General features: G+C 58.3%; 1 protein-coding gene across 4 annotated transcripts; it reads left to right on the top strand.

Annotated features, from left to right (window-relative positions):
* Positions 1-1,245: 1,245 nt before the first annotated feature.
* On the top strand, positions 1,246-25,271 carry MIER2 (MIER family member 2). Of its 4 annotated transcripts, none has more exons than XM_026480817.3 (14): positions 1,246-1,290; positions 8,081-8,171; positions 9,306-9,448; positions 14,223-14,348; positions 14,838-14,961; positions 15,498-15,589; positions 16,042-16,111; positions 18,833-18,984; positions 20,050-20,131; positions 20,221-20,315; positions 22,261-22,385; positions 22,474-22,601; positions 23,374-23,803; positions 24,244-25,271. In XM_026480817.3, exons 1-14 carry the CDS (start codon positions 1,282-1,284, stop codon positions 24,263-24,265), a joined length of 1,689 nt encoding a protein of 562 aa, XP_026336602.1. In that variant the 5' UTR covers positions 1,246-1,281; the 3' UTR covers positions 24,266-25,271. The 4 variants fall into 4 exon arrangements, with proteins under 4 accessions (XP_026336602.1, XP_026336604.1, XP_026336605.1 ...); XM_026480819.4 differs by having other exon boundaries at positions 23,988-25,271; XM_026480820.4 differs by lacking the exon at positions 1,246-1,290 and adding an exon at positions 2,035-2,206.
* The last annotated feature ends 618 nt before the right edge of the window (positions 25,272-25,889 follow it).

Raw genomic sequence — 25,889 nt, 5'->3', positions numbered from 1 at the left:
GAGAGCTGGGAAAGAGACAGGCTCTTGAGTTCCCCACCGCCCCAGTCTTGGTGGGAACCACCATCCACTCCTTTGTGCCAGCCAGAAGTTGGGGAGCTGTCCTGACACCCTGCTCCCCTTCACTGCATCGGGGGTCTTCTGGGGTCTACCTTCCCAAACTGTCCACCTCTGTCTGCACCCCTCCACCCTAGTCACCAGCTGACCTCTCTGCTGGCTGATGGCCTCCCACTGGCCTCCCTGCGTCCTTTCTTGCTTTCTTTCTTTCTTTCTTTTTTTTTTTTTAAAGATTTTATTTATTTATTTAACAGAGACAGAGACAGCCAGCGAGAGAGGGAACACAAGCAGGGGGTGTGGGAGAGGAAGAAGCAGGCTCATAGCAGAGGAGCCTGATGTGGGGCTCGATCCCATCACGCCGGGATCATGCCCTGAGCCGAAGGCAGACGCTTAACCACTGTGCCACCCAGGCGCCCCTCCTTTCTTGCTTTCGATGACACCTCTCTTGTTACACCTTCTTTCCTGGTGCTCACAGGCCCTGTCAGACTGAAATCTAAAATGTGGCGAATGTTTCAATGAAATTTAAAATGTTAGGGCTGTCGGGTTCAAAGCCCCCCCCGCCCAGTGCCTGGCACAGGTTCGGAACGTGAACACGGCCCACGGACATTTAATCGATAAACTAAAAACAGCAAGGGCGTTCAGAGCCAAATGGCCCCGGGTTCGGATCCTTCCCTGTTGCGGGACTGGCTCCGAGCACCGGGGAGCCACCTCCTCCAGGATCGTCTACAGGCACATTTTCGGCAGCCTCGGTCGACTCTGCGGCACGCGAGATGGGTCCTCGCTGGGGCAAAAGTGCAGAAAGTTCCAGAAGCACGCTGCCCAGCCTTCCATCCTGGCCCCAGCACTTGCGCACGGGCGACCCGCGGCCGCGGCCCCCACTCGGGGCACTGACCGTACTTAGCCAGGGGGTCGCAAGGAGGAAACGGGACAGGGCTCACCGCGCAGGGGTGGTTGCCAGGGCCCAGCGGCTCGGTCCGCGGCACCCCGCACCCAGGCCCGGCCCAGGCCGGCGTCCGGCGGCGGCCCCGCACACCCCATCCGCGCGCCCGCTCCGCGCTCCCCGCACAGCCAGCTCCGCGCACCTACTACGCGCCCGCCCGCGCCCCGCCCCGGCCCCGCCCCGGCCCCGCCCGGCGCCCCCGCCCTCCCGGGCGCTGCAGCCAATGAGCGCGCGGCCCCGCATCCGGGGATCCCGGCACGGCCGCCGCCTCCCGCGCACACACGGCCATGGCGGAGGTGAGTGAGCGGGCCGGGGGAGCCGGCCCCCCGCCCCCGCGCGCCCGCGGCCCCCGCCGCAGGGCTCGGCCGCGCCGGGGCTCCGGGCGCGGATACCCCCCGCCGCGGGGCGCGGAGGCCGGGCCCCGGGCGCCGCGCCCGTCGGGGCCCGAGGGGCGCGGAGCTCCGTCGGCGGCCGCCCCCGGCCACCCCCCCCCCCCGCCGGCTGCCACATCGCGGGGTGCAGTGCGCATGTGCGGGCGGGGGGCGGGAGCGCGGGGTGGGGTGGGCAGGGGCGGGGCGGGCCTGCGGGGAGAAGGCGGACGCGGGGTGGGGGCGCGCGCCCCGCTGCGCTGCGCGGTTTCCCGGGCCCTCGATCCCCAGCGCGGCTTCCGCGGGCCTCGGCCCTGGACCCCCGCTCCCGGCGGCGCGCAGCCCTGCCCTCCCCGCGCTGGCCAACTTTGCGGAGTGCGCTCCCTGGGCGCGCGGTCGTGGCGCGCGGCGCTCGCCCGTCGGGACCCCGGGTGGGACCCGCATCGCAGTCTGCTTGCGAGCCCCCACGGTGCGGGGCACCGCACAGTCGCTCCTCCCAGACCCCGGGCGGGACTCGAACTCCGACGCTGGGCCCGCCCTGAGCACCCCCGGCACGGGGCGGGGGGTGCGGTGGGGGCCTAGGGCGTCGGGGCTTCCTCCGGGCGGGCCGACCAGCCTCACTTCTCAGAGCCTCCGTTCTTGGTCCGTGAAGCTGGCCTAAGACCCCTTCCCCGAAATCCCTGGGGCCAGATGCGCTTTGGGATGCAGAGATTTTCCGATTCGAGGATGTGTAGGGTTTGGAACCGTGACGCTTGATCAGACCCGCCAAGGACCGTCTGGGCAAACACAGTCAGCAAATAGCTTCACGTCACGTCAAACCAGGGACGGAAAACTTTCACTTCGGGTGGGCCTTTTTTTTTGACTTTGGAATGTTGGCTAAGACAGGGCGGACTGCCCTCACCTTTGAGGGCCCTGCTGAGTGTCAGACGAGACGGTGCACCTGCCGGGGCTCAGTAAATGCGCCTCTTGGTACGTGACGTGTCGGTCTGGGCACGCAGAAGTTAAGGCCAACCCCACAAGGGCCTCGGGCTCAGCAAGCGATCCTCGTGAGATGGGCGGGGCCCCGGAGGCCCGGAGAGGAGAAGGTACCCACCCAGCCGGACTTAGCACGTGTGTGGGGTATTCGGCATGTGGTGGGGCTGAGTGGGCTTTCATGTTGTAGCACAACACGGGTGGGTGTGGTGCAGGGTGGGAGTGGCCATTCTCTCCCACAAGTGACCTTCTGAGGGCCAGCAACAGGCTCTGCATTTGCGCCAAAGAGGGTGTGGGTGTCTGGGTGCAAGGCCAGACCTCAGCAGCCAGTTGTGCTGGGTGGCTGTATCCAAAGGGTTCTTAGACTGTTCTCCTTTCTGAGGGGGCATTTAGGGAAACTGAGGTCTCATAGGGCGGTGGTTGGCCTTGGGATCAGAGGCAGAAGCCAGTAGGGCTGTGGTGGTAGTGTGTTGGTGTCTGTGTGTGCTTCTGGCTCAGGGACAAGGGTGGCCTTTGGGCAGCATGCTTGGCCTGGCAGAGCTGCTGGGTTTGGGTCTTGACTCTGCCTAGCCCGGTGCAGAGCCCCTGGAGCCCTCATAGCAGCCAGCTGCCCAGGGTGTCCGTGTCCCACCTGTTCACTGTGTGCGGTGGTGCCCCGTGGAGTGAATTTGAGTTGGTTTTGCAGGAGGGCTGTGTGTGAGCTCCCCCGTGTGCGTGGCTCTGTGTGAGGCCCCGAGGGTCTCGATGTGAGCACAGACCCCATGGTGCCTGTCCTAAAGGGCCCGAGAGGCTGGTCAGTAAAGGACCAGCAAGTGTGAGGGTGTTGGAAGTGATGAGTGCAGCCAGCCTGGGCCCAGGACACCTGTTGCTCGAGCCTCCCACTGTTTGTGACCTTGGGCAGATGACTGAATGTCCACAGCTTTGTCTCCCCATCTCTGAAATGGGAAGACCCTAGAGTCAAGAGGTCTCCCAGTGGCGTGCACGGGGAGGCTGACCCTTACGAAGTTACCGGTGACGAGCAGTCTCTAAGCACTGAAGACGGCAGTGTGTAAGGTCCCAGTAAGTGCCTGATCGGTGTTAGCTGCCTGAGTTCTGGTGGTGCTGCAGTAACCCTCAGCACCATGAGGAAAGATGGGAGAGCTTTGTACCGTCTGCCTCACCATACCAGATGAATCTTTGAAAGACCCAAGTACACTGTCTTTGTCTTGTCCATAAAATCCTCCAGAGCTTTCCTTTGTTCTCTGGGTAAAGTGCATCTCCTGTCTGTGATCCTCAGCCCAGCGATTGGGTCCCCACAGACCTCCCCCTGCCCCCACTCCTGCTCTGGCTCCCTTTTGTGTCCTCCTCGGAGGGACTCCGCTGTCTCCGTGCTGTCCCAGCACTGCAAGGTCTCCCCTCAGTGCTGTGCATGCCCGCTCCCACTGGTTTGTTCCCTGTGTCCTGGCGACACTGGTAACTCGTGTGGGTGGAGGCGGGCGGAACCTGCTTCCCCGTTGACTGCAGGGCACCCAGGGCCTGCCGCCTCACCCGGCCCAGCCTAAGTGCTCCGTGGATGGTGGGGCAGCGGGGCTAGGTGGAGGCTCTTGCTGTCATTGTGTAAGCAATCGCTTTCAAATTCGTGGTGTTGAAACGGCCATGGTTTTATTATCTTCTGTGGTACAGAGGGTTGGCTGGGCTCTGCCGGGCGGCTCTCACTCAGGGTCTTCCTGCTGTGGCCGTGGGCTGGTAGCTGGGGCTGGAGCCAGCCGGGGTGGAGGAGGCTTCCCTGCTCACACGTGGCTGTGGACGCTGGCTGCGGGCTGGGACACGTGCCCACGGCCTCTCTGTGTGGCTTGGGCTTCCTCACAGCGTGGTGGCTGGGTGACTGTCCCAGAAGAAAACCGAAGAGCTGCATTTTAAGTCACATGGAGCCCCCCGCCCCAAGTCCCAGGCCCATCCAGGTCCCCAGGGAGGGGGCACAGAACCTCAGTTCTGGAAGGGGGGAGGCCAGCCAGCATCTCAGTGGGAGAAGAGCACGTGGGTGCTGCCAATTTGGAGTGTGCAGTCTGCCACGGTGTTGCTGTGGGTTGTGCCCGGAAGGGCAATGGGAGGAACCAGACGCTGGCGGGGAGGAGGGCCCTGCATTCCATTCTCCTAGTGACTGGCCTCCACATCGGAGCCGAGCCGTCAGGGTCCACCTGAGACGGGACGGATGAGCTCTCTTGTCCTTGCCAAGACCTGGGTTCCCCACTTCTTTGGAACCATGTCTCCACAGTTCCTTTCCTCCTCACTCCCTTACTTTTTGTTACCCAGAATGCCTTTAGCCTGCTCCCCATCCTGTTTTTTTTGTTTTTTTTTTTTCCACCTTGGCAAAATGGACGGCTTTCCCTCTGATGGAAACACCCAGAGTGTTCTGAACAAAGGAAGTGGAGCGCGTGGGAATCCCACTTTTGGGGGTGGGCTCGCATCTAGAGGTCAGATGTTGGGGCAGGGAGGGAAGAGAACCATGAAGTCTGTGTTCCTTGGTGAGTTTCGAGGACCCTGGAGTCATCTGGGAATGAACTAGGGGATCTGAGGCCACTGGGTGCTCCTAGCAGTCCCCCCACCCCCGCCTGGAGATGGACACCCCCTCCCCCAGCCCCTGCCCTAGGGGGCCGGGCTTCCCGCTGCTGCCCTTTCTGTCACTCCCAGCTGTTCCTCTCCCCTCCTTTGCCTGAACCTCTGTGTCAGATGAGGGCCGCGTGCTTCTCAGACCCTGTCAGGGACCTCAGACTGCCACACCTGAGGCCCTCCTGGGTGGTGCCGCATGGGAGCAGAGTTGACTGTCCCTGGAAGATGGGCTGTCTGCACTCTGCCCTTGCTCCGTTTCCCCTGTTAGTCAGAGCTCTTGGTAGCAGGAGACAGAAAGCCAGCCCTTGCTGAGATGCCCTGGCTGAGATGGCAGAGGGAGCCCCGGGAGGCTGGCGAGTCAGCAGGTCTGATTTCAGAGACACTTAGGATGCTGGCCCCATGGGTGCAAACCACATGGGCTGATGGCAGCCCCTGTGCCCTGGAGGTGAGGCCCTGCGGCCGGCCACCGTGCCCTTTGCTCCTTGCCTGCTTCCAGCCCCTGCTGGGGGGTCCCAGGTCCATCCCACTGACCGCCTCTGCCACCCTGGGGCTACGCTTCCTAAGACACTGCCTGCCCAGAGCTCAGAACTCTCCACAGTCCTGGCGGAGGCCACACGCACACGCACGCCACACTTGCTCCCAGGGGAGCTGGGGCCTCAGTCCCACCCGGCGGCATGTTCCTCGTCTTTGCACCATGGTCCTTGTCCGCCCCAGCCTGCCGTGCTCAGGTGCCGGTGGCTTGGCTTTGTCTCCCAGCTCTTTCTCGGGACTCTGCTGTACTTTGATTTATGGTGTTGGGTCTGTAAAGGGTCTTGGAGCCACAGAGCCTGCGTGGGAGTTTGTAGTTGTACTGCTTACATGCTGTGTGACTCTGGTTAAGTGACTTGATCTCTCTGAGCTTAGTTCCCTTGTTTCTCTTAATGGGAGGAAGATTACACAACCTCTTGAGGTTTTCTTGAGGACCCAGTGAGGAAATTCTTAGGAAATTTTTTCTAAATCCTAAGCTTAATTTTGTCAAATATTCAGATTTTGTGTGTGTGTGTGTGTGTGTGTGTGTGTGTGTGTGTTTGCGCACGCGCGTGCAGACAGCTTTGCTGAGGTATATTCACACAATTCACTTACTTTCACGTGCAGAGAACTGTGGTTTTCAGTACATTCAGAGCTGTATGACTGTCCGCGGTCAACTTTAGAACATTCCATCACCCCAAAAAGGAACTCGTCCCCATCAGCAGTCACCCCCCCATCCCCTCTCCAGCCTCCAGCCCCCACGAGCCCCCTTCCCGTCCGTGGAGGAGCCTGTTCTGGACGTGTCCCACACGTGGACTCACACGCCGCGGGGCCTTCTGTGTCTGGTTCCCTCCCTGAGCGTCGGGGGCTCGGGGTCCGTCCCCGGGGCAGCGCGGGTGGGCGCCGCGCTCCTGCTCGCGGCCGAGGGATGCTCCATTGTTCTGCTTCGGTTTGTCTTCATCAGCTGATGGACGTTTGTGTTCTCCCCACCTTCAGCTCTCATGAAGGTCCCACCATGAACGTTCACGTGTGAGCTTTAGTGCAGATGTGTGTCCCTTCTCCCTCAGCCCGTCCTCGGTTTTCAGGTGGGGGCCCTGTGATTTAGACTGACAGAAGACAGGCTGTCGAGAGAGAACTAAGCAGTCGGTTAACACATGCAGCACCCACCCCGTGGGAGAAGTCGTAGTGAGTGACCCAGGGGTGGTCAGGGCTTGGGCTCCTGTGGGCGCCTCTTCAGAAGAGCGGTACACGTGACAGAAGGACTGAGTCTGTGTGGGCACAAGTCGTGGGAAGGCGGATACGGGCTTGGGGGGAGGCACCCACTCGGAATTACGTCCGCTTTGAAGCTCGTCCTGTGTCTGGTTTTGCTCGGTTGGCGTCATCTCAGAATACCCCGTGCGCCAGAGTGGCGTATGTTGGATTGACACAGTCTGAGCCCTCCAGTGTCCACCTAGCAGTGGACTTGCTGGGTCGTCTGTAACCTGCTTACCTTCTGCAGGACTGCTGACTGTCTCCCAGAGCACCTGCCCCGTGTTGCATTCCGTCCTTTGATTGACTTCTTCTGTTGAGCATTTTCTTGTGTGCTTATTGGCCACCTGCGTGTCTCTTTGGAGAAACGTTTGTTTAGATCCTTTGCCCATTTTATTTTATTTTATTTTTGTTTTTTAAAGATTTTATTTATTTGAGAGAGAGAGAGAGAGAGAGAGAGAGAGACCATGAGAGGGGGGAGGGTCAGAGGGAGAAGCAGGCTCCCCACTGAGCAGGGACTCGATCCTGGAACCCCAGGAACATGATCTGAGCCGAAGGCAGTCGCTTCACCAGCTGGGCCACCCAGGCGCTCCCCCTTTTCTCCCATTTTCAAATTGAGTTACCTCTTCATTAGTGAGTCAAAGAGTTCCTCACATATTCCAGATATGGGCCCCTTCTCGTGATCTGCAGACCTCGTCTCCCTCCCCCTGTGGGTCGTCTTCTCACTTCTTCAATGATGTCCTTTCAGGAGAAACATTTTTTGTTGGTGTATTTTTCCTCTTGTTGCTTATGCTTTTGATGTTCTATCCACGAAACTGCGGCGTGTGTCCAGGGCCACAGAAGATTGATTCCTGTGTTTTATTCTGTAGTTTTAGCTCTCATATTGAAGGTCTTGGGTCCGTTTTGAGCTCCTTTGTGTGTGGTGTGAGGTAGGCTCTTGGCTTCATTCTTTTGCTTGTGGACTTCCTGTTGTCCCAGCACCATTTATCAGAGAGACCGTTCATTCCCCACTGAGTTGTTTTGTCACCTTTGTTGCGATTCCGTTGGCAGCAAGACTGTGGGTTTGTTTCTGTATACTCAGGTCTGTTCCTTTGATTTCCGCGTCTGGCCTTATGTCAGTGCCACACTGTTCTGACCACTGGAGCTTTGTAGTAATTTCAAAATCAGGAACTTTTCTCTTTCAGGATTGTTTTAGCTTCTCTGGGTCCCTTGACTTTTTGTATGTATTTTGGAATCTGTCAGTTTCTGCACAGAAGCCACAGGAGACTCTCCCAGCTGAGGCCACTTCCTGAGGTCGCCTGAGGAGTTGGGCTCTGAGCTGTACCAGCTCCCAGGCGTCCTGCAGAGGCCTCCGCCAGCGGGTCAAGACAGCCGAGCCAACCTTGCTTCTGTTCCTTTGCAGGCCTCCTCACTGGAAAGGCAGAGCCCTGGCGTGGCCTCCTGCCTCACTCACAGCCTGTGCCCCGGGGAGCCCAGCTTGCAGACGGCAGCAGGTACCTTCCTTGCCCCGCTCCTCCCCTGCCCACGGCCACCGGGGCCTCTGTGGTTGTAAGAGAGCGCATCTCGCTCAGCTGGGCAGAACTGGACACAGTGTGCTGGCTCCCAGAGTCCAAGGACGTGTGTGTGGGCCGAGTGGCTGAGACTCTCTCATCTTCTATGGGGGCAGGGCAGCCCAGGAGAGGACCAGAGGGCCTCCATCGTGGGGTGGCCCACTGGCTTGGCAAGCACCTCAGCCAAGGCAGGAAAACTGGGTTGTTTGGTGCTAGGTGGGCATTGTTCCCAGGTGCTCTGCACCCCCCGCCCCCAAGCTGGCCCCTTGCAGCTCCCCCTCCTGCGTGTGGAACGGGTGGAGGGAGGAGGCCAGCCGCAGCCTTTGCTGCTCCCTGGGCTGGGTGGATGGAGCCCTCGCCATTTCCTTTCGTCTTTGTTTTCTTTAAATATGACTGACCGAAGACCAGGGTGGAGAGAGAGCGATGAACGAACGCATCCTGGTTCTTTTGGGAAAACCAAAAATCTGGTCATGTCCGCCACCCATTGGCCAGTGCAGGTGGTCGTGCTGTGGCTCCACTGAGGAAGGAGGAAGGACTGGCGTTTGTCGGGCCTCCTGTGTGTCTCCCTGTACCGTGCTGTCCCTGCAGTGACGCATGGGTGTGTGCGTGCGGCATCACCTCCGTGTTCCAGGAGCTGAGGGCACCGCATTCGGGGCGTTGGCCCTCTTGGGTCCTTCTGCTCTTTGTGCCCGGGCTCCCCCGGTGCTCACTTCTTCCTAGTCTGTGGGCTCCTCCCCACACTGCCACAGGTGTCTGTGTGAGGGGACACCGAGCGAGCCCCCTGGAGAACACATCCCCCGCATTTCCAGAGCGTGTGTGTACAGCTAGCTGGGCGTGCTCTTCTCTCTGCAGTCGTTCTGTTGGGGGTTCCTCCGTGGTGACTGGCCGTGCTGACCACACACACAGACCTTCCCGTGTGTGTACATGAACACATGTGTACACATGGCCACGGCTGTGGGGCTTGTGCCTGGTGACAGCTGGGCCTCTGTCGCATCCTACCCCGGCCGCCCTCTGCCCTGCGCGATGGTTGGGGTGTGTGGGGTGAGCAGCTCATGCAGGTTGGTGTCTTCTCCACAGTGGTGTCCATGGGCTCTGCAGACCATCAGTTCAACCTCGTAGAGATCCTCTCCCAGAACTACGGCATCCGGGAGCAGTGCGAGCAGGCCGCGGGAGGCCCGGAGAAGCCCGAGGGCGGGCTGGAGAAGGACTTCATTGCTCAGGTACTTGGCTAAGCTGGTCCCTCTGCCCTTGAGTGGCTAGGACCTCTGGGTCACTCACTGTTTCTGCCTTTGGTGGAGCCGGTCCCCAGGCTGCTCACAGGGACAAGTTATGCCTGAGTGTCTCTGAAGCGCCAGGTGCTGTGCTAGGAGCTGAGGTCACGGGGGGTAAGGCCAGACCTGGTCATGGGGCTCTGGGGCTTTAGGGCTCTAAGTATTAAACCCACTGTTCTCTCTTTTTTGGCCTCAGTACCCCCTTTTTGCTCTTAAAAATTATTGAGGATTTCAAAGAGCTTTATGTAGATTATACAGTAAATGCATTGTTAATAGAAACAACAGACATTTATGAAAATGAAAAAAAAATAGGGGCGCCTGGGTGGCGCAGTCGGTGAAGCGTCCGACTCTTGGTTTCGGCTCAGCTCCCAATCTCGTGGTGGGATCGAGCCCCACATCGGGCTCTGTGCTCAGTGGGGCATCTGCTTCTCTGGCTCCCTCTGCCCCTCCCCCAGCTCTCTCTTTTTCTCTCTCTCTGAAATAAATAAATCTTGAAAAAAGATGAAAAAGTAACTTTTCTAAAACAAAAATAGGTTGGGGGTGCCTGGGTGGTATAGTCGGTTGAGTGCCCGACTCTTGGTTTTGGCTCAGGTCCTGATCTCGTGGTGGTGGGGTTGAGCCCCATGTCAGGCTCTGCACTCAGAGGGGAGTCCGCTTGGGATTCTCTCTCTCCCTCTCCTCCTCTCTCCTATGTTCTCACTCTCTATCTCTCTGGAATAAATGAACTATTGGGACTTCATCAAGATAAAAAGCTTTTGCACAGCAGAGGAAACAGTCGACAAAACCAAAAGACAACCGACAGAATGGGAGAAGATTCTTGCAGATATCTTATCATGTAAAGGGTTAGTATCCGGGATCTATAAAGAACTCCTCCAACTCAACACCCAAAGAACAAATAATCCAATTAAAAATGGGCAGAAGACATGAACAGACATTTCTCGAAAGAAGACATACAAATGGGCAACAGACACATGAAGAAATGCTGCACGTCACTCAGTTCAGGGAAACACAGTCAAGACCACACTGAGATCCCACCTCACACCCGTCAGAATGGCCAAAATCAGGAAGTCGGGAAACGACGGATGTGGGCGAGGATGTGGAGAAAGGGGGACCTCCTACCCAGTTGGCGGGAACGCGAGCTGGCGCAGCCTCTCTGGAGAACGGTGTGGAGGGTCCTCAGGACGTTAGCAGTAGAGCGACCCTATGACCCAGCAACTGCACTACTGGGGGTTTACCCCAAAGATACAGATGCAGTGACCCGAAGGGGCACGTGCACCCCATGTTCACAGCAGCGATGTCCACAGTAGCCACACGGTGGAAGGAGCCGAGATGCCCACCGACACAGGAATGGATAAAGATGTGGGTTATATGTACATCTATATTTATATATACACGCACAATGGAATATTACTCAGCCATCAAAAAAATCTTATTTGCAACAACATGGATGGAACTAGAGGGTATTATGCTAAGTGAAATATTCCAATCAGAGAAAGAGAATTATATGATTTCATTCATGCGTGGAATTTAAGAAACAAAACAGAGGATCATAGGGGAAGAGGAAAAAATAAAACAAGATGAAACCAGAGATGGAAACATCCCATAAGAGACTCTTAATCATAATCACAGGGGACAAACTGAGGGTTGCTGGAGGGAATGGGGAATGGGGGGTTAGGGTAACTGGGTGATGGGCACTAAGGAGGGCATATGATGTAATGAGCCCTGGGTGTTATGTAAGACTGATGAATTACTAAACTCTGCCTCTGAAACCAAAATACACTATATGTTAACTAAATTGAATTTAAATAAAGTATTAAAAAATGGAGTAAATAAGTCTTTAAAAAAAAAGAAAACCCAAAAACAGGTTGGAGAGAAGAATGGAATAGCTTTATATTTTTGCAAATGCAGAATGCAGAAGCAGACATGAGAGCCCAGCTGCTGTCTTCAAGGCAGACGTTAATCTGTCGTGATATGTTCTGAAGTATAAACCTGGCCTCATACAGATCTGTTCTTGGAAGAGGGGAGGGTACTTGGCCACCATCTCAGAGAATTGTGCACGTTTCTTGATGCTGCACCCAAGTTCAGTAAGTGGTAGTTTTGTGGTGGTGGTTGCAGAGTGGTTTCTACAACTGTACCCTGTGAACTTTCTGGATGTGGTTATGTTAGAACCCATTGGTGGTGAGCTTGTCACTGGCTTTTCCCCCCTGAGATCCTGTTACCTTCTGCATTGTAAGATGTTTGCAACATACCGGTTCTCCAGCCTGTCCATCTTGCAAATGTTAGTTCACACTACCAAACCTAAGAAACCTGCTTGTTAATACTGTAGACAGGGTGCTTAAACAGTGTAATTGTGGAGGCCTGAAGTCTGTGTTCAGGGTCAGGCAGGGTTGTTTCTGGTGAGGGCCCTCTTCTCGGCTTAGATGTGGCTGCCTTCTCTCTGTGTCCTCACGTGGCCAAGAGCGGGCATGCTGTCTGGGGTCTCTTTAAGGACCTAATCCTACTGGATCAGAGTCCCATCCTCACGTCCTATTTAACTGTGACTCTTGATGCAAAAGTCAGTCTCCAGATACAGTCACGTTGGGGTTAGCACTTCGGCACGTGGATTTTCAGTTCATTACAATATCAACACTGATTTCATCAAACATCTTTCAAGTATTGGGAATTTTTTTTTTCTTTAAGTAGTAATCATGGGGCATTTACCTAGCTTGGTGCCATGTATTGCTTGGTGCCAGTTTGGTCTCATAACTAAAGACAGAAGTCTTTTCTTCAAAAAAGGAAAAACAGTTTAAACAGGTTTAAAATGAGTTTAAAACATCTCAAAATTAACTAAAAACTAAAATCAGGCATGTATTAGTTAAATGCCTCATCTAGGTTTTCTTCAGTTATAATTTTTAAAAACTGGTGAAGATCAGAGAAAGACAAATGCCATGTGATCTCTCTCATGTGTGCAATTTAAGAAACAAAACAGATGAACGCAGAGGAAGGGAAGGAAAAATAAAGTAAGATGAAAACAGAGACAAACCATAAGAGACGCCAAACTCTAGGAAACAAGCAAGGTTGCTGGGGGGGGGGGGAGGTGGGATGGGGTAACTGGGGGATGGGCCTCAAGGAGGGCACGTGATGGCATCAGCACTGGGTGTTATTAGAACTGATGAATCTCTGAGCTCTAGCCCTGAAACCAATACTACACTATGTGTTAACTAACCTGAACTCAAAAAACAAGTTAAGAAAGAATGTAATTTCCGAGATAAAAGCAGAAACGCTGCCATTTTGTATCACCTTCACAAGTGACGTTGCAAATTTATCAAGCTCACGTTAGATCCCGATTTCCCAAAATTAAAGTTTTTTGCTCAAAAGCCTGAGTTTTGCTGTTACAGTGAGCACAGTCGTTCGTCTGGAGGGATGGCCGACTTGGCTCATGTCTGAGACGTCTGCGCAGGGCCAGACAGGAGGCCCGTCATCACCTGCCAGTCGGTCTGTCCCGAGAGAGTCGAGCTGCGTGGTGGGGGCGCTGCCACCGCAGCACTCAGGCGCTTCTGCACCAACCCTCATTTTGGGGTGTGGCGGGTACTCCGTGTGCTTCCCCATTCCTCGTGTGAAAAATTAAAACGACATCTGCTCAGAGAGAGAGAATAAGCCCAGGAACTTCGCACAGGGCATTCTTGAGGACAAGCAGCACGTTTACAGCTGAGTGGGTGGCGAAGAGGGATGCCCGTGGACGGCTCGCGCACTCTGGCGCTCCTGCCTCGACTGTAGGGTGCCGCGCTCCACCCGTGACGTGCTCCCTCAGCAGGAGTGTCGGCACAGACAGCCGGAAATAATGTCGTCGTGTTCTCAGGAAAGTCGCTGCGAAAGGGCCCCAGGCCCACGGGGGTCTTTGGGCTCCGGTGTTAGTCCCCCAGCAAATGCACACAGAACGTGTGGGCGGTGGCGTGAACATCGCGATCAGCGGGGTCCTGGGCTCAGTGGGGGGTGAGGCAGGGCAGGAACTGGCATCTTGGGGGATCAAGCGAGGACGTCTGGGAGGCTGACCGGGAACTAGGGGTGAGGACACGGTGCGGCTGGACAGCGCCGGCGTCAGCAGGAGGGAGGCAGGCGTGGGAAGCAGTGACCTGGCGGCGGGACTGGAGAGGAAGGTGGTGGTGGTTTGCGTCTTCCTTCCCAGTCCGCTTCTCCTCACGTTGCATCGGCTTGGAGCAGCAGACCGTGTCCGTTCCCTGGGGTGGGCTTGAGCCTCCCTTCTCGTTCATCTGGAGTGGGGGTGCTCTGCCGGCGAGGGCTGACGGCGTCTCTGTCGTATCCATGTGGCGGACTGCTCCCTACTTACTTGTACTGAGAGTTTTTTTTAACCTGACGCGGGTGTTGGATTCTACCAGATACTTCTTTCACGTTGATCAGCACGGCCATGTTTTCCCTTCTGATTCACTGACGTCACGAGGTGTGGTGGTGGGTTACAGATGGCTAGTCGTCTTCCGTTGCTGGGGTTAAGCCTGGGCAGGACCCTGTGGAGGGAGAGGCCGGTGCTGGCCCCACCCTTCAAGGCTGGGGACCTCAGGCACCGAGTTGATCTCTCTGGGTGCAGGTGTCTTGCCCTTGCCTCTCCCTGGGGTTAAGGGAGTCCTTGGGTGCAGGACGGGGGTCTGGCGGGGGTTAGCTGCCATGAGTGTGGTGAGGAGGCACGGAACCCCAAGCAGCCCCTCCTGACACAACCCTGCCCCTGCAGAGCAGCGACATGCCTCTTGACGAGCTGCTTGCCCTCTATGGCTATGAGGCCTCAGACCCTATCTCGGAGCGGGAGAGCGAGGGCAGTGACACCACAGCCAACCTCCCGGACATGACCCTGGACAAGGTGAGTGGACTGGGCCAGGGTTCAGGGAGGACAGGTGTGACAGCTCCCCCCCCCCCAACAGTCAGAGCTGACTGTCAGAGTGGCCACGGGCTGGGGCTGGAGGAGGGGCGGAGCGGAGACCGGGAGGAGAGATGCAGCTCGGTTCTCCTGGGCCAGGCACTCCGGGTCCTGACCAGGTCACAGGGCGGGTGTCAGCAGGGCAGGCTTTATCACCGGAGGTGAAACCCACCTGCTTAGTGGAGAGAGCTGGGACTGTCTCGTTCCTGGACTGCAGGACCGGGCTCAGGGAGTGCCCCTTGCTGGCCTGCCCACGCGCCTGGGTTGTTCGTCTGCAGAGGGGGAGAGCGGCCCACAGGCGCGCTCAGATGTGTCCAGAGTGGGGCTCGCGGTGTCAGTCACGGTATCAGCAGCACTGTTTGCCGTTACCGTGTGTTATCTTGAGATCGTTGAAACAAACCACAAACACATTCTTTGCTTTCTTGTTAAAAGGAACAAATAGCGAAGGATTTGCTTTCAGGGGAAGAAGAGGAAGAGACACAGTCCTCAGCTGATGACCTGACCCCATCCGTGACCTCCCATGAGGCCTCCGACCTTTTTCCTAACCAGAGTGGACGTAGGTGTCCCTCCTGCTCCTGCCCTTGGGCTGGCCAGGCACGGCTCTGGGGATGCAGATGGAGGGCCCGGGCTGCTGGGGGCCAGGCACTTGTGCACAGAGATGCCTCGTACCCCGTGGGTGCCCTGATTACAGTCTGAGCTCCTGTGGGCTTCCCACCTTCTTGATGACCTGTGGGCGGAGACTGAGTGGCTTTGGTTGACCTGAGGAGGGAGTTGGTTCCTGTAACTGAAAGTCTGTCCGATTTGGGGCAGCTCCCTGAGACCGTGCTCCCCTCGGCTCTGCCTGCCTGTGTGGCCGGTGAGGCTGGCAGGTGCTGAGGCTCCGGGCTTGGCGGGGTAGCGCCCGCAGCAGGGGGAGCCTCCTGAGTCCCCAGTCCTGTGCCCGTTGCACATCTGTCATCTGGCCAGGGTGTGGGTCACATGGGGTCAGGTGGACGGAGAGTCGGGGAGGTGCAGTGGTGCCCCAGAGCCCGCTAGCCAGGGTGGGCCACCCGGTGCCGTGGGTGTGACTCAGCTGCTCCCCTTTCCCCAAAGCCTGCTTCCTGGCTGATGCGGACAAAGACCCTGGCTCCTCCACGTCGTCCGACACAGAGGAGGACCCTCTTCCTGCCAACAAATGTAAGAAGGTGAGTGGCTCTGACCCAGTGGCGCCCTCAACGTGGGTCTCTGCCCCTTCAGGGCAGGGCTGAGCACGTGGCTCCTGAGAGGTGAGCGGGGGTGGGGCTTGACCGTGCTCCTGAGACCTGGGACTTACACAGCTGCTCCTGTCCCTGTCCTGTCCCTGTCCTGTCCTGGGGCCTTTGGGTTGGACCTCAGAACACCAGGGTCCTTGGGCCTCACCCCCCCTTGCCACGTGACTGGCTATACCAGACAGGTGGACAAGTGGGTGCAGACTCCATCACTCACACCCACCCACACCCTCCTCCGCCTCTTGTGCTCAAGACCACAGGACTTGGCATCTGTGGGGAGATGGCAAAGATGAGCCCTGGGCTCTGGACGGCCGCCCTGGGGCCCACGTCAGCACCTTGTGGCCAGGCCTCTCATCAGCCCTGACTGTCTTGGGCCTTTGCTTTTGCAGGAGATCATGGTTGGGCCTCAGTTCCAAGCCGACCTCAGCAGCCTGCAGTTGGACCGTCACGGTGAGAAACGTAAGTGGGGCCTAGTAAGTGTGGGATATGAGAAGGAGAACTCCAGTCTAGCCAGGAAGGAACTCGCTGCGTGCCTACCCAGAGCCAGTTCCCCAGTCCTTGGAGGGAGTTTGAGGGGCAGGAGGACGTGGACCAGTCTGTGTCCCCTTCCTGCTCACTGTCCCTCAGCTCAGCGCTGTGTGGTCCTGCCACCCTGTGCAGCCAGCACCCCACTCCCCTGCCCTCGGCTCTGTCCACCCCGTCCTGCTCCTTCCCTTCCTGCCCAGGCCCCAGTCCTCGTCTCTCCAGGCGTGCACACCTTTCCCTGCCCAGCTCGTCCTGTGTCCAGGTCTTGTCCCAGATGACCGGGTGCTCTCTGTCCCAGACTTGATGTCTGTCTGTCCTCGTTCTCCGGAAAATGGAGTGAGGCCCGTGGTCTTTTGAGATAGGCATTGCCGTGTTCGCTTATAGGTGAAGAAAATGGAAAGTGAAGTCACATGGCTATTGACCCAAGTCTTGTTTTCCTGGCCTCAAAGCCCCTTTGGGCCCAGGGCTGGCACGCCTGGCTTAGGAGTCTCTCCCAGGATTATTCAGTCGCTGAGATTGGCGGTGAGGTGGGACAGACAGAGGAGATGGACTCTCCGCAGAGATATTGAGGCCTCGGGCTAGGAGCTGGGACGTGGGCTTGGTGGCATGTGTTGGTTGCTCCCCCGTAAGCAGTTTGGGTAAAGGAGGAGACAGGAAAGTGCAGGTCAGCTGGGTCACGGGACTGTGGAGGTGCGTCTCTGTGACCCTGATGACACTTGAGACCCTCCTCCAGAAGAAGGCAGCACTGCACGCTTCCTAGCTACACCCTCAGAGGGTCCTGAGCGCGGACAGACCTCAGTGTGGAACCCCAGCCTTGGCCGAGTGTGGCATCCAGGCCTTTTCCAGGGAACGGCTGGTCCTCGGTCCTGAGGGGAGGGGAGCTGGTGTCTCCCTCCACGCCAGCCCAGAGACGTTAAATCTGTCCGTGTGGCGCGTGGACCTCGTATGCTGTCGTGTGCTGTTTTCTGGTGCGGATGGAGCGCGTTGCTCGTCTGTTGTACTGTGGGTCGACAGGGCGGCTGTTTCCGTGCGTGGCTCCGAACGTCTCTGCGTGTGTCTCTCCGCGGACATACGTGCACCTTTCTGGACAGATGGCTGGGAGTTGTCCCGTGCTGCTCGGGCTCCCTCCAGCAACCCGTGGGAGTCCCTGCTGGTGTACGTCCTCGCGCACACGTGACGGGGTCTGTGGGTGACGAGGGCTGTCTGGTTGGGGCTTTCATCGGCAATTCTCTGGAAAGGGGTTGTGTTTACTGGCCGTTTGCAGATCTCTTGTGAGGCACTGCTCAAGGCTCTTTACGCATTTTTAAATGGAATTGCCGTTCTCTTTCTGACTTGTGGGGTCCTTCTGGCGTTCCGGGTGCAAGACCGTCATCGGCGCGGGACCGCCACGTTTTCTCCCTGTTGGCAGTGTCTTCAGTCGCAATGATGTCCGAGGTGCAGTTGGCTCTGACCATACTGTGTGTGTGCCGTGAAAGGAGTTTTCGCGGAAGCTGTTCCTCTTTATTTTCCCCGTCGCGTGGAAAGCAATGCTCCGACTTGATGTACTGATGAGCGTGTGGTTGCAGGTGTGGGTTGGGAGCCTTCAACCCGTGCACTGTGCGGGCTCCGCGATTGAGCACGCCGTCCTGCCGCGCCGCGCCGCCGAGGGTGCTGTCAGGGCGGAGTGTCTGTCGCGTGTGTGTCTGTGGGCCTTCTGCTCGCTGGTCTCCCCTGTGGGACCCTGGCGGGCGCCACGCTGTCTGACCCACGTCTGAGACGATGCCAGCCCTCCAGCCTCAGGAAGCTGCTTGTACGTCCGTAGAAGTTGCTAATTAGCTTGTCGGCTGCTCGGTGTTGGTTAGAGTTGTCGGAATCCTGAGACTGCTTTGTGGAGACTCTGTGTGGTGACACCGTCGACACTTGCAGGCCACACGTGTGGTTCCCCTCTCGAAATGCAGCGGTGTTGTCTGTAGCGGTCTCGTGCGCGCCGGATTGCCCGTTTGTGCTGTTAGAAGAGATCTTTTGAAAAATTCACGTCTGCTGGATTTCTGTTGGTAGAAATGCAGTTCGTTGTCTTGAATGATCTTGCACACGGTGGCTTTGCTAAACTTATTTACCAATTTTAATACTTTGTAGGTTCTTTGTAGGTATTTTCTTACGTATGTGGTCGTGTGACTTTGAAGCTTTTCTTCCGTTCTTGGCGATCTTTGTGTCTTCTGTTTCTTTCCATCGCCGTGTCGTACTGGTGACACCTCGAGGACAGAAGGGGAGAGGGGGTGAGGGACGACGTCTTGTCTTGTTCGCAGACTCGGGGTGTGTTCAGTGTCCCGTTTGGTATGTCGTCGGCTGCGGGCTGCCATAGATGCTCTTTGTTGGAGGACGGCGTTTCCTTCTGTTAGCAGCTGACGGTTTGAGTTCTGTCTCGTATGTTTCTGTGTCTCCTGAGACGGTCGTTTTTTCTCTTTCATCCTCATGTTGATGGGTTTTCAGACATTACACCAACCTGCGTTCCGGAGTGAACTCTAACTGGCCACGAAGTACTGTCTGTGCAGGAACTGGGCGGGTGGTCCGCAGGTGCCCTGGCAGGGGCTTCTGACGGCTGTCAGAGGAGGGAGCCCCTTGGCGTGAGCACGGACGGCGTGCCCGTGGTGTGACCCCAGCCCTCCTTCTCCACAGTCTACGAGAACGATGACCAGCTGCTCTGGGACCCCAACATCCTCCCCGAGAGGGAGGTGGAGGAGTTCCTGTACCGGGCGGTGAAACGGAGGTGGCACGAGATGGCGGGCTCGCAGCTCCCGGAGGGGGAAACGGTGAAAGACAGCGAGCAGGTGGGGCTGCCACACGGGGTGCAGAGGGCCGTGGCGCTGGAGCACCCTGAGTCAGAGGTCAGCGGCTCAGGTGTCTCCGGGGACCACGCAGGGCAGGAGGGGAGGGGTGTTCAGGCATGAAGGGGCGTGGGGAATGGAAAGGCCACCCCAGGAGGGCGGTGGGGGTGGTGTGCCATGAGGCTTCTGCCCAGTGTGGTCGTGCGATGCTGGCAAATCGAAACAAAAAACACTCGTTATGGGGGAAATGACGGATGAGCACCCCCAGTGTCACCACCCTGAGAATGGCGTGAATACCCTTCAACATCCCTGCCCCTGAGAATGGTGTGAACATCCCCGCAGAGTCTCCACTCCTGGGGGTGGTGTGAACACCCACTAATATCCCTGCCCTGGGGGTGGTGTGAACGCCCCCAAGTGTCCCCACCCTGAGAGTGGTGTGAATACCCTTCAACATCCCTGCCCCTGAGAATGGTGTGAACATCCCCCCAGAGTCTCCACTCGGGGTAGTGTGAACACCCACTAACATCCCTGCCCTGGGGGTGGTGTGAACACCCCCAGTGCCCCCCCCCCGAGAGTGGTGTGAATACCCTTCAACATCCCTGCACCTGAGATAGGTGTGAACATCCCTCCAGAGTCTCCACTCCTGTGGGTGGTGTGAACACCCACTAACTTCCCTGCCCTGGGGGTGGTGTAAATGCCCCCAGTGTCCCCCCCCCCGAGAGTGGTGTGAATACCCTTCAACGTCCCTGCCCCTGAGAATGGTGTGAACATCCCCCCAGAGTCTTCACTCCTGGGGGTGGTTTGAACACCCACTAACATCCCTGCCCCGGGGGTGGTATGAATGCCCCCCCGATGTCCTCATCTCTGAAGGTGGTGTGAATGCCCCCATCCCCACTCCTGTGTTGTGAACCACCCCTGACATCCCCACTCGTGGAGGGAGGTTGACTACCCCCCCCCCCCACCGTGTCCTTGTACCGGATGGTGGTGTGAACAGCTCTGGCTGTTGCTCTGGGGTTGGGTGGGTCGGGTGAGGCGATCAGGTGGGAAGTCAGTGTGGCTTCTTCCCAGGCGCTTTATGAGCTGGTGAAATGCAATTTCAATGCAGAGGAGGCCCTGAGGAGACTGCGGTTCAACGTGAAGGTGATCCGAGGTGAGCGTGTGGCCCTGGCCTTCCTGCCCCCTGCTGTTGCCATGTCCTGGGCACCACTGATGCCGCTGTGCCTTCCCTCCTGTTTGCAGATGGGTTTTGTGCTTGGAGTGAGGAGGAGTGCAGGAACTTTGAGCATGGCTTCCGAGTGCATGGGAAGAATTTCCACCTGATCCAGGCCAACAAGGTGAGCACATTGTCCACCCTGCTCCCGCTGGGCTCTACTGGGGGCTCTTTGGGGCTGGGAGGGGCTCAGGAGACCAGGCACACATCACCTTCACCCCACTGTGAGGTTGGGGCTCCCCTCACCGGCTTCAGGGCAGACTCCTGCGAGCCATGGCTGAAGCCCTAGTGCCCACCTCTGGCTCACCACACGCCCCTTGGCGTCTTGTTCTAGTCTTTGCTGATGTCTGCTGGGCCACCTTCCAGTCCCCAAACAAAGGCTCCACTCTTAGGGGTGAACTTCAATAGTCTTGCCTGTTCGTGGTCCATGGGCACTGCTTTGCCATATCCCTGGTGCAGTGCCCAGGGCCCATGCCGCAGTGCTGACCTCTGACCTCGATCCTACTTGCAGCCCCAGATCTCCTAATTTCCTTATAGGACGTGGGTTCCTCTGCCACCTGCAGGAAACTCATGATGGGGTCCCTGCTGAGTGCCAGGTTCCTATACCTTCCCTAGACCTGGATCGTTGCTGGTGTCTGCACATCCCACGGTGATGCCGTTTGCCCGTGGCTTTGTGAATGACTCCCAGAATGGCCTCTCGGCAGAGCCCTGGCCCCTCTGCCATGCAGCGTGAGGCATCTGCCTGGGCATATTTCCGTGGTCCTGTGTCAGAGTCTGAGTTTCTCTCGGTCCATCTCCCTGGGGCTCTCCCACCTCACCCCTCATCTAGTCTGTCGTCCTGTCCTTCTAGGGCCAGGAGCTCTGGCTCCTTCTCACGGCTCCCGGGAACATAGGCAGTAGGGAAAGGCCTGGTGGAAACTGTGCTCGTGTTCAGGCCTCAGCATCTTCTCCCAGGAGCTTGGGGTGAAGGAGGGGGCTGCTCAGGGCTGGTGTAGGAAAGGATGTTGCTCAGCTGACCATGCCCAGCGTGGTGTCCGATGTGTGCCTCGTGGCCTGATGTAGTTCCCTGCACCCTGTGTTCCCACCACAGCCCAGCTGCTTCCCTAAGCTCAGTGTCGTTGGCACAGTGCCTTTGTTTCCTTCTCAAGCTTCTGCTGGAGCTGGCCCCAGGGAGACCACAGAGGACTTACCCCCACCTCCAAAGTGGGAAGATGCCCCCAATCGTTAGAAGAGGTTTCTAAGAGTTTTTTCCTAATTGAAGTGTCCTTGACACAGAAGGTCACGTTAGTGTCAGGCGTGCACCAGGCATATGGAATCATGACGGACAGTCCCGTGCGTCAGTCCGCATGCAGCGCGAGAAGTGTGGTCGCCTTCTCCTGCTGTGCGACATCGTTACGGAGTCGCTGACTGTATTCCCTGTGATGGTTGTTTTGTCGCCGTGATTTATCTTGTGCCCTAAGAGCTTTTGCAGGTGGACTCCACCTGCATGCTGGACACGTGTTTGTGGCACCTTTTCCTCCCAGGATACTTTACGTACAAGGATTTTTTTGGTTTTCCGTGTCCTGTTGTAAATACGATCTTGAGTTGGGTTCACAACCCCATGGCGTGTCTTTGACGGTATCTTGTTTGCACTCGTGGGCAGCTCTCCCGTGGAGTGTCAGTAACACTCTGCACTCAGTGGGAGACGTGGGCTCACACATGGTCCTCTCTGGGCCGGGTGCTCTGTCCCCGGGGTCTGCACCAGGGGTCGTCTCGCCCCTCTCTGCTGGGAGCTGCGAGGGGCAGGGTGGATGCCGCTGTCTCCAGGAGCTTGTGATCTCAGGAGAGGAAGGTAGACACTGGACACGTGGGCGTGAAGTGAAGAACAGGGTGCCAGGTCTGTGCCCGTAGGTGGTGGGGTCTCTGAGATGGGGTTCTGTCCTGCTTAAAGCTAGGGGATGTGCCTCGGGGGCGGCTCGGAAGCGGGTGGTGGGGGCTGCAGGTGGAATCTTGCTTTGTCCAAGAGTACTGATTCCAGGACCCGTCTCTGTGTGTCTGGGGGCCAAGGTGACACGTCTGCTGTCCTGCAGGTGCGCACACGGTCTGTGGGCGAGTGTGTGGAGTACTACTACCTGTGGAAGAAATCTGAGCGCTACGACTACTTCTCCCAGCAGACGAGGCTGGGCCGGAGGAAATATGGCCCGTCAGGAGCCACGTGCGTGCGGCGGGCTCCCAGGGCCCCAGGGTGGGCGGCTGGGCGTCCCGGGCAGGCTTCTCCCTTTCACAGTGCAGTCTCCCCACAGGGATGCAGATCAGGACCTGGACAGCAGTGACCCCGACGGCACTGGCCGCCCCCGCTCCTCGCCGCCTCTGCCCCCTGCTGCTGACAGCCTGGGCTCTGAGCAGGACCCCTTGGCACGGATGCACACAGGTGAGAATGTGGGGTGGGTCCCTGCCTTTGGGGGACCCTCTTCTCACTGGTGCTCTGACCTGGGACCCCCGGGGCTCTACCCCAGGACTAGTAGGTGGGGTGTCACATGCAGGAGCGGCCACGGGGACTTGCTGGGTTGTTGTGTGGAAGGGTACTATGTGTGTCCCGTGGCCCTGGGTGCCATGTGGGCGGTTGCATGAGTGTCCAAGGCTCCCTGGTGTCTGGGTTCAGGGCCACGTGGGAGCAAGACAAGGCCTGACTCGGGACTGAGTTTCTTACTGTGACCACAGAGCTAAGGATGAGGACTGACTCAGTCTGTTGTACTCTGGGGTTCAGGTTGTCCCAGAATCTGGTTGGTTCCATGGTTTGCCTAAAAGGGGGACCACATCTGCCTCCTTGTGGAATTGCTTCTCACAGACTTGTACGGACGTTTCTCAGGTTCCACGTTTATCTGCACTTTGCCTTTCAAGCTTCTCTTATTCTGTTTGATTTGTTTTAATGTCTCTGAACCTGTTGTGTCCTGGTCTCGGTTTCAAAACCCAGGAGTCACGACCTGCTGGTTTCTTTTGTCTGTGTGTGGGAGTAGCTCCGTGTGGAGGGTCCATGGGCTTTGCTGGACCTGCACGGGTTGGGCCGGAGCCCGGTGGAGGTTGCAGCCTGAAAGCACGAGTGTGATTGTAACTGGGTGTGCTTTCGCATGGGTGGCCACGGGTCCCAGGAGAGCTGCTGTGGTGCTCTTGGGGCCCGGCCTGAGCTGTGTTCTCCCCTGCAGAGCTGCTGAGTGTGGACAGTGCGGCCGGCAGTCTCAGTGAGCCTGGGGAGAGCTCCGACAGCCTCCCGTCCTCGGAGCCGGGGCCTCGTCTGTCCCAGCAGCTGGACACGCCCCCAGCTGTTCCCCTGCCCAGGCGGCCCCCAGCCCTGGACGAGCCAGCCTTCTACCCCCCGGCCACAGCCCCTCCGGAGCCTGGCAGCAGCCCGAGACTGGCTGTGGACTTGGCCCTGCCCGGGGCCCTCCCCGAGGAGCTGCCTCTCATCTCTAGCCGCGTGGATGTGAACGGAGAGCCGGAGGAGGCTGTGGCCCCGGCACAGGTGGCCTTGTCGGTCACCGAGTTTGGACTCATCGGCATTGGGGACGTGAATCCCTTCCTGGCTGCCCACCCAGCGTGCCCAGCCCCCGGGCTGCACTCGGAGCCCCTGTCACAGTGAGTGCGGCCCCTGCCCCCGGTCCCCCTACCCTGGGTCCCCCGTAGCCTCAGGCTGCGCTGTGGAGAGGGGAGGGCTGTGCCCCAAGGGCCCGAGGATGGCTTGGCCACATGGAGCAGGCTCTGTTGGTTTCTTTACTTTTATTCTGTACTTTTAATTTGGCTTATTTATTTTTTTGACTAGGTAATACTTTCATATGGTTCAAAATCCAAAAAGGTACAAACGGGGCCAGTGCCAGGCTCCTCCCACCCCTGCCCCAGCCACCAGCCCTCCCCAGGCGCCAAGGACAGTGCTGCCTTGGGGAGCCTGTCTGCCAGCACAAGTGAAAACACGGTCTGCTGGGGGAGGCAAGGTTGGGAGCCACGGTTTCAGCCCACGGCACCCAGGCCGTGCCGTCTGTAGGACTGGACTGACCCTTTCTCGGTCTCTCCCCCTGCAGCTGTAACGTGATGACCTGTTGATCCCTGGCCACGGGCAGGCGTGCGTGGCCCGGACTGGACGTGGGCCACCGCGGGGCCTGCCTCTGCCAGTCTTCCCGACCCCTCCCCTCCTCGTGGGCCTCGGGTCACGTCTCCTCTGCTTCAGAACACGTCAAGGACAGGGTGAGCGGTGGCCGGGCCGCTGCCCTGCCCTCCTCACACACAGACTGGCACCCTTGGTGCCCGGCACCACTGTCCGTGCTGTCCAGGCTGCTGCCCCCAGCGCAGGACCCATTGGGCGGCCGGAGGCGGAGGGCCCAGCCCCGGCTAGCCAGCAGAGTCAAGGAAGGTGTCCCTGCCCCAGCAGGGAGGTGGGGAGATGGGGCAGGATGCTGCCCCCACCAGCAGCCTCCGCCTGGGGCGCCCTCAGCACTCCGCTTGGCTCCATCTCCCTGCACCTGGCAGGGCCACAGGCTGCCCCAGCGCGGGGGTCGTGGGCAGCTGCTACTCGGTGCCAAACCCCGTGGGGCACAGAGCCATATACCTCGATGTCGGCCCCGCCCACCCTCGACCTCCATCCTGCTCTCCACTTCAGGAAACGCCGCACTTTACGCCCCACCCGCCTCCTCCCTGTCTCCAGCCCGGAGCAGCCTCGGGTGTAGGGTCGAGGAGACAGGTGACCTGCACCCTCTTGGTACCGAGGCGCCGTTGCCTGCAGCACCGAGGGGCTGGCTCCAGTCCGTTCCCCTGACCCCGTGGGTCATACTTCTGTTGAAGCTCCCCAGCAAGATGGTTTGGGGTCCTGGTCCTTCTCTTTCCTCGCTTCCCTCGTTTTATTTATGTTTCTGTTTACAAATTGGAGTGGGGTCCTCCACGGGGCCAGGGCAGCGCTCCCCCAGCCCCGGGTGTCAGCAGGAGAGGGTTTTGGCTCGAGCCCGTCTGCAGAGTTGGCCTCGACCTTCCCTCACCCCACCAAGGACCACACTGTGAAGTGATAACTGCCTTGAATCCCTGGCTGTTTTATTTATTAAACTTGATTTGAAGCCCACGGGTGCCTCGTGGTAGATTGGGAGCACGGGGTTGCTGGGGACGGCCGGCCACTTGGTGGACCCTGTGGTCTGTGCTAAGTCGTGACCCGGATGGCATGGGGCTGTGGGGGGCTGGTCACGATGACTGACATGATGGCCGGCTTTGATATGGGGCGGGCCAAGGCCACAGAAGCCACAGCAAGCGCAGGGGCGGGAAGAGCCCCAGGTCCCACGGAGGAGGCCCAGGGTGAGAGCACGAGGGTAGTGGTTGGGTGGGCCAGGGATGGTCGGTTTTGTTCTGGGTCTGGGGCCCCTGGAGGGGTAAGCAGGGGCTTGAGACTTTTCATAGCTCCCTGTGGTGGCTGCACAGAGTGGGGGTCAAAGCCTTGCTGGGAGGGGGAAGGAGACACTGGGGTGGGTGGTGAGCAGCCTGGCTGGGAGTGGGCAGGAGACACTGTGTGGGGGGGCAGTCTGGCTGGGAGGGGGCAGGGTGTGTGCAGGGGTGGGTGATGCCAGAGGGACTTTAGAAGGATTTCAATTGGAGTGTTTTCCCCAGTACTTGAGAGAAGTTGGTCTGTCTTCTGGTTGGCTGTGCTTACAGCAGAAAATCTTGTCTTCGTGTGGTTTTTTACTCCGCT

This window comes from Ursus arctos, unplaced genomic scaffold (genome assembly GCF_023065955.2).
Source record: "Ursus arctos isolate Adak ecotype North America unplaced genomic scaffold, UrsArc2.0 scaffold_14, whole genome shotgun sequence".
Lineage (NCBI taxonomy): Eukaryota > Metazoa > Chordata > Mammalia > Carnivora > Ursidae > Ursus > Ursus arctos.
The sequence above is the reverse complement of the archived record's forward strand: the minus strand, read 5'-3'. Positions and strand labels throughout refer to the sequence as shown.